At 50.5% G+C, this 13,304-nt stretch overlaps 1 protein-coding gene across 5 annotated transcripts in view; it reads right to left on the reverse strand.

Annotated features, from left to right (window-relative positions):
* IKZF1 (IKAROS family zinc finger 1) overlaps positions 1-13,304 on the reverse strand; it is an 88,110-nt gene that overhangs the window by 13,829 nt on the left and 60,977 nt on the right. For 3 of the 5 annotated variants that reach the window (XM_036864568.1, XM_036864566.1, XM_036864567.1), the window contains exons 4-5: positions 7,473-7,733; positions 1,744-1,911 (exon numbers count right to left, since the gene is read on the reverse strand). In XM_036864568.1, coding sequence (XP_036720463.1) covers positions 1,744-1,911; positions 7,473-7,733 — 429 coding nt within the window. The remainder of the gene's footprint in view (positions 1-1,743; positions 1,912-7,472; positions 7,734-13,304) is intronic. The other 2 variants (XM_036864570.1, XM_036864569.1) reach the window with 1 other exon arrangement.

Consider the following 13,304-nt stretch of genomic DNA (forward strand, 5'->3'; position numbering starts at 1 on the left):
TGTAAGCATCTGCGAATGCTCACTGTCACGGTGTCATTATCCCGCTTTGGGGGAGCTGCCTGTCTTCCTGGCCCCTGCAGCAAAGTCCGCCCCAGCCCTCAGCAGGGCCCAGGCCCCACAGTCACCCCCGCTGACCTCTCCTTGTGGAGAAGCCACTCCTTGGCTTCGTGTGGCTCCTCTCGGAAGATTTTGAGAAGCTTTCCCACACCATCCCAGTTTTCTAAGAGCATTTGGGAGCCTCCTCCAGGCTGACGGTCAGGAAGGAGGTCAGAACGAGGGGAGATGGGCGGGCCGAGCATCTGAGAACCAGAGCTGCCGGGACCCACCCCCCACTGTCCCTGTGGCCTTCCGCTGACTCCCTGCAGGCACCACCCACCAGAGGAGGACCGCCTCCCCACAACACTTGTAAATGCCCAGCACCTCCCTTTCCAGGGCCACACGTTCACTGGGAACTTTCCCGAAGGTGAGCCTAGAGACTCGCCCTGTGGCTGGACCCAAGCCCTGCCTCCTCCTGGATGGACACCTCCCACCCGAGGCTGACTGTCCCCTCCCTGCGCTCCCGCTGTCCCCTCAGAGGCTCGCACCACGGTACCCGGCACACGCTGGGGGTCCGCCATCTCCTCCCCAGGGTGATCGGTAAATGTGTGACGAGGAAGCGGCCCCAACCCTGGCACCAACTCCACCCGTCACATCTGGGGGAGAGTGGCCTGAGCACAAGCCAACCTTCCCCAAGGACACACAGCCCCTCCTCTGGTGGAGGCGCCTCGTGCTGCTGTCCTGGGGGCGTCGGGGGGAGCTGGTCTACAGCCTCTTCCTCTCCCACCGCAGGTCTGGACAGTCCGGACAGTGAGCTCCCTGAGGGCAGGGGTGAGGGCCCATCACCTCCTGCTCTCGGGGCTGGGAAGGGCGTGATGTCAGATGCCCCTGCGGGCTGGCGTGCTGGCACAGCACACAGGCCCCACCCCGTCTTCCTCTGACCTGGAAGATTACGGGGCCACTGGATCACGAAACACCAAGGCAGCTTCTCCGGGGGCAGAAGATCCAGTCTACTCAGAGGTGGATCTGTGCTCTCAGGCTGGAGCGCTTCGAATATTGTGGGACATTCTCGCTTACCATGACCTTGCTGAGACCCTGATTACTCAGGATGCATTTACTAAAATCTCGCAACAGCCCCAAACTGGCCTCTCCCACGGAGGCCTCAGCTGGCCTCTGGCGTGACCGTTGCACTTGGGACCAGTCGGGAGCGCGCCCCCAGGGAACAGGCAACACCAATCAGGACAGAATCACCTTATCTACCACCTTTTCAAAGAAAAGTGGCCCCATGATGACTCCCGAAACGCTCGGCGTGAAACAGTAGCGAGGGTGACTTAACAGTCAACACTGAGAGACGTATCTGGAAACCTGGGGTCGTTAGCAGCACACTCAGGACAAGCACGAGCTGGCAAAATCCTTTAAAAGAGAAACCCACTTACCTGACACCAGGGAACGAGGAGGCCTCTTTTGAAATACTCTACCTAAGATGACACGTGTGCATGCGTGTGTGTGTGTGCGCACACATGTGTGCGTTGTTTCCCCACCCATTTCCTCCGGTCCGTTGGGAAATCAGAGCACATGGGGGAGGGCACTGCTGTCTCCGTCAGGTGCAGCCGATGCCCGAGGGAGCGGTGTCCTGGGAGCAGGGCATCCCTGAGAGGATGCCAGGCAGTCCCCAAGCCAAGCCCCGCCTGCGCCCGGAGGACCTACCAGAGTGCGTCCTCAGGTGGCCGGTGAGGGCGTCCCGCCGGCGACATGCGTAGTTGCAGAGGTGGCACTTGAAGGGCTTCTCGCCCGAGTGAAGCTTGATGTGCCGGAGCAGGTTGCCCTTCTGCGTGAAGGAGGCCCCACACTGGTTGCACTGGAAAGGCCGCTCTCCTGCGGGGACGAGATGGGAGCCGGTGAGAGTGGGACTCAGCGCTGGGACGAGGCGAGGACGTGGCGAGAAAGTTGTTTCCCGCGGGCCCGGTGACTTCCACCGGCTGCAGGTTTGATAGAACATGAGGCTTTCAGACTCAACCTGCCAGTTCCTTAACGCTTCACTGCTTGGGTCAATTTGATCTGAAAATCTAATTTTTTTCCCCTAAATCAGAATGGCACATCACAATGCAAATTCAAACTCATTTAAATAAAGTGACTGCAACATTTTGTGATGAAGAGCCACTCTTCCTGATCAGCAGTTTTGGAATAAACCAATATCCAATTTTGCGTGTTGTGGCATTTGGTGGGGCTTTTAATGTGGCTTTTTTCAAAGGGTCTTTAAAATATGCCACTGAAGCAGCAAAATAAAAAGGAAACTCATTAAAAATGCATTTCAGGATCACAAGTTCATTTCAGCGTTACATTCTTATATTTAAATGAAAGGCACTTCATTATAACAGTTATAATAACTTCTTTTCATTTACATTTTCCCTGTATTTTCCCTTTCAATTTCTTCTCCATTACCTGTCTGTCCCTATGCAGGCAAATCAGGAAAGAGACAGACAGAGTGTGAGGGTGGGAGAGAGAGAGAGAGAGAAAGAGAAAGACTGAATAAAATGAGAAGTTGAGAAACTGGAGGGAAGGTCTGCACCGTCCAAAGAAAAGTCCCGAATCTCCCCGTGGTGCTGCCTCAAAATCTGACCTGCACTGAGGTTTCTGGCTTTTTACTTTCCTCACAATCCTACAACCTGGAAGCTAGTATTGATCTATCCATATTCATAGAAGACAGTTATATTTTCAGTACAAATATTCTAAGAGGTGCAATTTAGTTGTCATTAGGAATTCTTTCAGGGGTGGCACTGCTGGAGTGGTGACAAAAACAAAAACAACAAAAAAACCACTGGACCCTCTGCTGTGTGTCAGCTCATGTCCCCAAACTCTGAATCCAACAAAGGAATAAACAGGCATCTGTACTCAAGAAATATGCTATTGAGTAGTCATAGGTCTCAGAATCTAAAATCAGTGAACATTTTTATTTAACTCTCAATTAAAAGAGGGATATATTTGTCATGTTTAAGTAAGCATTAAAGCTCTTTTAAAAACAAATGCTTTTTTTCCCTTTTTTTTTAAAGAAGAGCTCTGTATGACCACAATATCTGGTGTTGAGATACCATGAAAATGCACTTCCTATTAACAATTTTTTCTTCAGAAAGAAGAATGTGTTAAAATGTACAGTCAATTTTCCCAATAGGCTCACATGATTTTGGTGAACAAGACAGCACTTAGCAAAAGCGATTAAGTAGAAGCATATCTGGTACTCTTAAAATCTACACCAGATTAAATTTAAAAGTCTATATTGGCCTCTGAATTTCATGATTATCATCATTCTTAATTTTAAGTGGGCAGGACAGATGTGCTACTGGAAACATTGAAACTAATTTACAGTGATATTCAATTATAGACCATTTGGAATCTTGACACTAACCAGAATATATTCAGAATCTTCCCAAATCTAGATCTAGATTGGACTTGGCTGAGCAGAGGAAGCCCAGCAGGTGGGAAGGTGATTATAAAAGTAACTAACTACCTAAATCTCTGAGTTAGGAGGCCACACTGGATGAGACTAAAATAGCTGATAGCCAGGGAGCCCCAAGGAGCGTCCAATAGAGATTGTTAATTACCTACTAGAAACACTTCTGAGCCTTCACACACACACACACACACACACACACACACACATGCACACACACACGTGTGTGGCTGCTGTCCTTAACTCTAAGCAGACAAAAGAAGGAAGAAGAGTCCAGGGCGACCTCGCAGAGGAAAAGCTTCCACCCACTAGCTCTGGCAGGGGGACCCTCAGGCTCTCTGTTCTGAAAATGCTCGTGACAAGGATGTGGGCCACTCTTGGTGACCAGCGTGCCTCAGTGTGACCCCACACATTGTGAAGCGTCCCCTCCGTGCTGATGAGGTGCTTGCGGGGCTCCTCCTGAGGTCGGACGGGCCGGAGGGAACACTGGCTTGGACCCCGCCGTCCAGCCAGCGTCTGTGCAGGGCAGCCAATCAGCAGAGCGAGAAAGGACAGATCCGCACAGCCATGCGTCCCTTCTGCAGAACAGGGCAGGCAGGAAAGACAGGGGCCGTGTCTTTGAGAGTGCAATCTGTCTTCTGATTTGAGTCATCGGCTCTCGTGTATCCTGCTGGGCCTGGTGTCTTAACCCTGCTGGCAAGCTTTCCTGGAAATCTATTTGTTTCTGATTGCTGTGCTGGCATGAATATGTATCACAGGGCCTGGGGCCTGGAAGACAGCGTTCCCTGAAGTGACAACACAGAGTTCAACTCAAGGTGGTTTCCCTTTGGAGGTGTTAGCAGGAAAGGGATCAGGGCCCCGGAGCTAGCCGACAGGAGACAGCCCACGATACCTGTGTACTTCTGCTGGTGAGCGCTTGGCCCCCGCACGTATACGGCTGATGATAGCCAACTTAGACCAAGTTCCTCCAAGGCTGTATTCCCTTTTATTTAATTGGGATGAGGGCTTTCATATCATTAATTCAAAATTTAGTTTTTAATCCCAGTAACTCTATAATCTGTCATTTCAGAGACTCCCTATAAGAAATGTCTGAGCTCCTTTTCATAACTTAGTTGGGCAAAAAAGAAAGTTTCCACGGGTGCCCACATCATGAAATTTCTGACCCTATATCAGAAGAAAGTGAATTAAAAAATACACTGAGCTACAAGGTTTCGCTTGGGCTTATTGCAGCTGTGCCTTGGAGCAGTACCCAGTGCGATGCCGTGTTTATAAAGCACGGTGACTCCGCCTTTTCGCCTTATAGCTGGGAACAGAGTGGGCACAGGGCCGGACAGATTAACCATAATTCAGACACTCTTCTTGACGCTTCCTGTTAAAAATCCCATCATTTAGAATCAGATTACTGCACGTCCCTCTACCACTACCCTCCCTCTGACTCTCCCGTGAGCCCTCAGAGGTTGGCGGGAAAGTGTTACTATGACGCTTGAGTTTAAAAAAATGAAACTGAGCAGCAAAACTGGGGAAGTGAAATGGTGGCATCAATGGACCACTCATACAAGGGCAGCCCTGGCCCCTCTCGGAGGTGGTGATGTGGGAGATTGCCCCGGACAGCTGCAGTCCTCCAGAAGGAAACCCCAGTCCTGGCTTCTGGGGGGACATTAGGTGGAGCCCAGGCTCCCCGACGAAGGGCCCCCTGAAATGGCACTGTTTCCGGCCCACTATCAACTGCACGTCCCACCACCTAAGGATGCTCTGGGTCCCTGCTCCAGCTCCCAGTGTCCTCTGGGTCTGGACCAGAGTCTGCGTTTTCACAGGACACCCCAGTGATTTACGGGGACTTGACGTGTTAGAGAATTCAGGACAGGGTCGGTGATTAGCAAAGCATGTCTTTCTGATACATTCCACTCCGATTCCAGGAAAGTGGAAACCTTCTAGCATGTCTCTTTATTCAAACCTAGTTTGGCCAAACTATTTCTATATTGACCTATGACTATATTTATGCAAAGTGGAAAAGCATTATGAAAGCAAATCAGGAGTTCCTTGTTTCATTTTTTTTTTTTTTTAAATAAAAGTCAAGGCAGGAACCATAAAACTGATGGTCTCTATGTCCCTCTTTCTGGAATGAACTTGTTCTGTAAGCGAAAGACTCCACCTGTTGGCACCTACTTGGCCCGTAGCCACTATTTGTGGGCAGCAAACAGCCAGTCTACTCTGCATATCCATACTTGGTGGGTTTATTCATTAAATGCAATTATTCTTTTTATCAAGGCAGGCAGTCATTATATTTTGGCCATTTAGTATGCCAGCATTTCATTCAGTTATCAAATATTTATTGAAGAGAACTTTCACCGTATAGTCAGGTTTTACATGAATTAGCAGGAAAGTAATTCATTTGCGAGGTCTATTCCTCCATCAGGAATGAATTCATATGGGTCCCGGTGTATCCTGTGAAGGGTCTCTCACCACGTAACCTACCTTCACGTTAATTTCCACCTCATTACAAAGCGGGGAGCCTGACTATTCGCCTGCGAGCTTCCCTTGGGGCTGGATGTGGCGGGGACATTTCACTGGATAATTGGAGGATTAAGAGGCACATTAGGAAACGCAACGTTTGCTAAATTGTAGAAGTTAAGTTTTTACCGAAAATGAATGTTGATTGAAAATAAACATATTTTACGGTTTTCCAGATGTATGACAAACAGAAATTATTTTGGGAACTGCCTGATTCAAATACAAAAATGACAACTCCACAAAGGTCCGCATTTCCTGACAACCCAGCTGTTTTGCTCCATGAATTTTCTGAGTTCCTGCTTCAGTTTTGATCATCAGATAAGAGTTGGGCCCCTGGGGAGAATCACAGGAGGCTGCGATCTTCTTCCTGACTTCCTTGAGCCAGCTTACAAAACCCACTCTACCTCCTCAGTCTGCTTTTGTCGGCTCGTTTTTCTCCTCTTGTGGAGAACAGGGGCAGACGCTGGCTTTATGATGACCTAAGATGCCACCTACCAGGGCAGGGTATGTTTTATGTCCAAACTTTCAGTGACCACTGGAGTTGGCACATTTATTGTGTTGTTTCCACCTTTCGGGCAGAAGGGTAAAGTTTCTGTTCAATTCAGAACACACCTTACGCATGCAGTTTAGGTAAGATGTGACCTGTTAACATTTTATTTTGAAGACTGTCTAGTGCCATTTGTGGTGACAGCCCTGGTGGGGACACCCGTGACTGGTCACCCACCAGGACTGTGCACCCTGGGGGATGTGGACGGGGCAGAACGGAGACCCTATTCCTCCAGCCCCCAATGTGAGAACATGTCAGGAGCCTGGGTGCAGCCGTCAGACACAAGATTGTCTGCATCCCTTCATTTCTGGACACAGAATACTGTTTTCTACTGCCAAAGCCTCCATTGCCCCATCCACTAGGACAGGGGTTTGGGTATTAAATTCTTTACCAGTTTGAGATAGAAACTAGTGGCAACCAAACCGTCTTGGTGGGAGTGTCACCTGCTGGAGGATAAGCCATCTGCAAACAGAACTCTTTCTGAAAGACTAAATTTTGCTGCTATTCTATCATTCAACGAATGTTTCTAAAAATCAAGCCTTGTCAGTTTGGATACCCCAACCTGCATAGTTGACTCATGGTTTCTCAGTGGAAAACTGGAGGAGTAGATTTCAGTGTATCAGTCTCCTCTTATCTTGCTTTGTCTCGTTTTTTTAAGGGTGAGCTACCTGAGAGCCCCACCGCCAATATTTAGAGAGTATGCTCTCAGGCCCTCGTCAGAACTTGCATACCTGTTTCCTTTCCCTTTTTGTTTATGGCTTTAATATATAGGATCGAATTGGTGCATGTTTGGAAGCCCTTTTCTGAATACTGTTCCCGAATGGGGAGGCTACGCCTCGCTCAGGACCCTCAGCCGGGAAGGGCCCTGTCCTCTGCAACACCCCGTGGGCCCCTCCGGGCCGCCGAAGGAGGAACTCCGCCAGGCCTTACCAGTGTGGCTTCTTTTGTGGACCATGAGCACATTGGGGCCGATGCAAATTATCCCACAGACATCACACTTTAGTTTGCCGTTAGGAAGTCGAATGCCCCCAGCTCCTGACAAAGCTTTGCTGCCTTGGACACCGTGGGAGCCATTCATTTTCTCTCCGGAGGCATCGAGCATCCGTAAGTCCTCCGCACACTCTTCCCCATTCACTTCACAGGCACGCCCATTCTCTTCATCACTCTGAGTCTCTACTTTAACATTACCAGCTGAAAGAGACAATACAACACAGGGGGCCGCTCAGTGTCATCGCAAAAACAGAACAGAAGAGCACAGCAGCAGAGACAACCCGGCGGGAGCGGCACCTTCTAAACACAGGTTCCGGGCGGCTGACACCAGGGGACAGTGGCCCGGGCTCTGGACCCACCGGCCCACAGGGGGCTGTGATACATGGCGGCAAGCATCACGGGTTTGGGACCCTTGTCTGCCCTCTCTGTAGGTCCGAAGGGCAGATGGTGAAAACGCATGGAATTTATAAATTCTCGCTTTAGACTGGGTGTGTGTGGGGGGACCTCTATGCAGGGTAAGGTCACCGGGTCCGCTGTGACAGCCTGGGCCCCTCTGGAGTGACCTGAGGCCAAGTCCGACACCCTGTGAGCCAGCAGACCCCTCACGCCAGAAGGTGAGTACTGATCACGTAGCGCCCCCAGGTGTGGGACCTTGTTTGGCAAAACACCCTAAGAAGCGCTTATCTAGCCTGAAAAAGTCCCCTTAAGCATAAGGATAAGCATAAGCTACCTTTCCTTCGTTCATGTATTAATAAACGTGCAGACAAAACTCAGCAAACACGTGCTCAGATTGCTGACCAAAGATTCCTGAAAGAGTTTTGTTTGTTTGTTTCTTCGGCACGTGATCACTCTAAACCCTTTTTATTCCATGATGAAAATAAAACCTGTGTCCTAAAGTAGTGCCATGATTTCTCAGGTTTCTTCCAGTTGCTGAAGGGTTGACCAGCCTGGATGGTGAACGTAACAGATCTGCACTAGCTTTTCAGAAAGTAAGACTCGTGTGTGCATGGGGGTGAAGGGCTCCTGGTAATAGTACAATAACGACTGTCCGCTCTGCATTTAGTCATTATTTCTGCCATTCATGTATTTTTCTTGGTAAAGAAAATAGTCATTTGGTTTGCATTCTTCTGAAACACCAACTGAAGATGGATGGCTGAATCCAATATTGTAATGACCGGGAGAAACTGCAGTTACACTGAAAGCCCTCACGTTCCTCACAGTCTCTAGAGATGAATAAGAGGAAGTAGGTAAATTCTGCCGAGTAAAATAATCAACGAGATCGACAGTAACCACGGCTACAAAATCTTTGATCGACGTTGTACATCAGTGGTTCTCCAAGTGTGGTCCCTGGGCCAGCAGCACCGGCATCTCCTGAGAACTTGCTGGAAGAGCAGACTCTTGGGTCCACCCGAACCCACTGAACCAGAAACTCTGGGGGGTGGGCCCTGCCCTGGGCATTCTTCACATGAGCCTCCAAGGGATTGCCACGTACACTCGAGTCTGAGAAAAACTGTGCTAGTAACACTCCAAGTTCCTTTGACTCAACACATTTTGGAAGTCCAGAGCTCAGACTCTGGAATCAAAATTCCTGGTCTGGAACCGCAGCTCCACTCTTTATAAACTCTGAGATCTTGGGCAATCCTCATCTGTAAAAACGGGAACTATCCACACTAGCCCAGCAGGGGCTTTGAGAGGATTTAGTGGGTAAAGAGATGTAAAGTGAACTTAGGCCAGTGACTGGCCTGGCAAATGAAAGCACATTCCCATAGAGCTGTCCCCTTGAGGGGGCTCCCTAGGAATGTTCACGGTACCTGGACCGTGTGCCAGGCACTTTAACTGCCCTGTAATGGGTAACCCTCACAACGGCCCTATAAGTGAGGTGCTGTTATCCTATTTTACAGTTGAAGACGCCCAGGCACAGAGAAGTTGAGCAACTTGCCTGAGGTCACACAGCTGGGAGATACTGCAGGCAGCCTGGCCCCAGCGCCCACGCTCCTAACCGCCACACCGCCCAGGTTGCCCATCAGATCTTTGGAGAGAAGACTTGCAGACAAATAAGCAGACGGAACAAATGAGCTGGGACGCGGGCCACGCCCCCACTGTGGACTTGGAGACCCCAGAAGTGAGGGGATATCTCTTGCCATCACATCCTTGCATCACAGAAGACTGTCCCGAGAGCAGGGATTTGGGACCATCCTGCATCTCAGTGGCCTCCTGCTGACCTCTCCCAGCCGCTGGAGACAGGGAACCAAGTCCTACCGACATGGCGAGCTCAGGAGACGAGACAGGTAAGGAGGGTAGCTGTGCCATCACGTGAAGGTGCTTCACCCCTGAGCCCTCTGGAATCACGTTCTCAAAGCTAACTCACTAGGGCCTCCCTGCCCACTGGGTTCTGCTGCGGAATGCTCAAAGCCCTCTGCACTCCTTCACCAGGGTTATTTTTAATCATCTGTCTCATGGCTTTTGAAAATGAGATGGGGCCAGTTCAGAGCACAGCGGGGCAAATGACTGTAGGTGTGGCAGGTTCTCCAGCGCCCGGAGCTGGGACCCAGGGCGCAGGCCAAGGACCCTGTGGACGGAGGAAGGGAACCATGCAGATGAACAAGCGTCGGCATAATTCCCTTCGCCGATCTTCCTGCACTCAGCTCCAGGTCATAAGTTTAGAGGCAACCCGCTCGATGGAACTGACTCTTGCTTTCTCCAAAACACACCTCAGTATAGGACTTATTAACACCTGCCCCAGACTCCCACCTGTTCTGCATTAAGAAGACAGGTGTTTGTGTGACCCTCTGGTGGCCCTGTGGCTTGTGCCGATGATGAAGTGCGGGCCCTTCCTGGCGAGGAGCAGGACAGCAGGGGAGCTTCGGGCGACCTGAGGTTTCCGCCATCAGGACACACGTCCCGGTCCCGCGGGCAGCCTGCTGGCAGAGCAGGTAAAGCGCGTCAGGAGTGAACGGGATGAGGACAGCGGGAGTGAAAACTGAGGGACGGATGTCACCTTAAATGTCACAGACGCCCTCGAGCCAGAAGCCTTGACACCAGTCACTCATCTGACAGCAGTTCATGAAGGAGGGACGGCTGCCATGTGACAGCTTCTCTGAGCATGCTGTTCACAGAGCCAAAAACCAGAGGCTGGAGAGAGCTTATTTTAAATCACCCTCCGATCACTGTGGGTCCCCTCGTACGATTTTAGGTAGATGCGTTTGGTGCCAGAAGAGACCAAACTTGAAGAAGAAAATTGAGTATCCTGTGATGTTCTGGTTTTCGGAAAAAAGGTAGGCAGACCCTCAGACTGGGGGTCCCTGGATCACAGTGGCAAGGTCAAGGCAGCGTAAACAATGGGAACTGGACAGAGCGCTCCAGGTAAGCAAGTGGTAGACGCACTGAGTCACAAGAGACGGAGGCCAGATGCCGGGGATGCAGAGCTGGAAGCGTGCCAGAGCTCTGGCGGTGAATTTGAGGCCAGACTGGGACAGGAAAGACCTGTGGCAAGTAAGAGGGGAGAAAGGGGGCCTGAGGGGGCTGGGAGTGGAGGCGAGAACCAGAGGGCAACACGTCAGCATGGGCTCAGCAGATTCAAGCACGTGTGTATTTTCTCTCAGTGCTGGGGGAAGGTTCCCATCTCTTTGTGGACAAATGCAGGCTGGGTGCTGGTTGCGTGGAAGAGGGGCAGAGATGCCCCCCACCCCTGCGTCTGTGAAAACGGGGCCTCTCATCTGACGGGGAGGCGAATACAGGCGACATGCGTATTATTGTCGTAGATGATGGAAATCAGGCCACGGAACTGTCTTAAGACATGGCAAACACAGACCAGATCTCAAAGGTCAAAATCTAACAGACATCCATCACTGAAGGTAGAATACACATTTCAGAAACACAAGCTCGGACAGGGCTGTCTTGGCTTCACCACTTCGGTAAATGTGAAAATGGCTGCGGGGGTTTTAGGCGATGATGAGCTTGATTAGTGACGTGGCCTGAGCAAAGGACAGCAGAGGCTGCGGTCTTGGGGGGTCTCTGTTATTGACATCTAGAGTCCCCTGAGCCAGCCAGGCCGGACGCCTCCTTTAAATGGGGGGAGTGTAGCCCAGAGAGGGTCAGAAGGAAGGAAGTCGGGGGACGCTGAAGCCCATTCCTAGGGGACATCGAGGGGCCTGGACATGCTCGGCTCAGAGACACAAGCCTCCGGCTGAGAGCAGAGATGCCGCCACCCACCCTGAGCTCCCGAACGAGGGGAAGCAGGAGGAGCGGCAAAGGGGGCGTCGGAGGTCCCTCCACGGGGGGCACCCGCCCTGGGAGGTCTCTGAGCAGCCCGAGGGCAGAGGGCAGTAGGCAGGCTCTGGCTGCCAGGCTCCCGGTCAAGGCGCCGGAGGGGCGGGCGCTGGTGCGGGAAGGCCCTCGGGTCTGAGTGCTGGCGGGCCCGTGATTGTGAACTCCACCCGCCGAGAGTCAGCGGCACCAGCCTTTGCTCCAACCAGTGAAGGAGGAGACTGGGAACAGGTGCTGGGAGTGTATTCAAGCTGTCCGTCTCCTGCAGGTTCACATGCAAACACCCCGGAGCCCACCCAAAGCGACAAGCAGGGTTCCTGCATCCGTTCTCTTGAGAACGCCACAGGACCAGCCCCGTCCTTTTCTTTCTTCAGACCCGCCTGTCATCAATTCCAGGAAATGGTCAGTCCTCCCTAACCTGCATTTAGTGTACTGGGGTCCACCCCCCAGAGGCTGTCTCTGTGTCCCTCCCCTCCTCTGAATTCCTAAACCACTTCATCGGCTCCGTTTCCTTGGACCCCAAACTGCTTAGCTGCAGTATTGCTTCTGTGAAATGTTATACTCTCCTTGAATACAGGGATTATACTTACAAATACCTTCTAACTCCATCCTCCCACCACTTAGAAAAATGTCAAACTCAGTAAGGTGCTGAATGGAAGTGATTAAATATAGAACATGAAATGGAGACTTCTGTGTTTCTTGACCCCAGAACACTCTGGCTCAGGCCTAACCTTGCAGCCTTTCCACTGACCCCCGGGAGCTAATGGATGGGACCCCAATGTCATTATTTAATAAATGTGGCTGCCTGAAGAGTGGATGCCTTCAAATCCTGAGCCAAAAGGCACTTTCCTTCCCACATGCAATTGAAAATTCGGGAAAATGAAAGTTTCGTTGTTATGTATTTCAGAGGCCTTCTATGTGTTTAGTAACAGGGCAGATCCAGTTGACCCTGGACCCCTGAACCTTAGCACTTAGACAAGTTTAGCAATGAGAGAATCCAGGGAACTCGGGGTCATCGGGGCCTGGGTCTCCTGCCAAGCATCGTACGGCCTCATGAATGATCAAATCCGTTTAACGCACAGGAATAATGCACACTGGCAGCCCCACCTCACAAAGGGGTTCTGTTTCCCCTTCATCTTCTTCTTCCTTTCGAATGTGTCTTTATATTTCCTGGTGACGTAAATGGTACTCAGACAGCATTTTTCCATTGAAAAGATATCCCCAAGCTGTCACTATGAGTTTAAGCCAGGTAAGCTCAAAATGCTCAATATTTTAAATGAAGAAACAGGAGACAGAAATATTCCTGCAACTGACGACTAGTAAAAATCAAATGGAATAAAAATATTTAAGAGATATCTTGAATGAGGGTAATTAAACGAAAATTTTAGATGCAGAGAAGATGTGTAGAAGTTTTTGCACTGCCTCTAAAGGATTTATGGAAACTCTCAAGCATTTTTAAGGTTATTGAAACCATTTATTATAACTGATATCATTTAAAATGCAGGG

The sequence above is a fragment of the Balaenoptera musculus genome, chromosome 9 (genome assembly GCF_009873245.2).
Source record: "Balaenoptera musculus isolate JJ_BM4_2016_0621 chromosome 9, mBalMus1.pri.v3, whole genome shotgun sequence".
Lineage (NCBI taxonomy): Eukaryota > Metazoa > Chordata > Mammalia > Artiodactyla > Balaenopteridae > Balaenoptera > Balaenoptera musculus.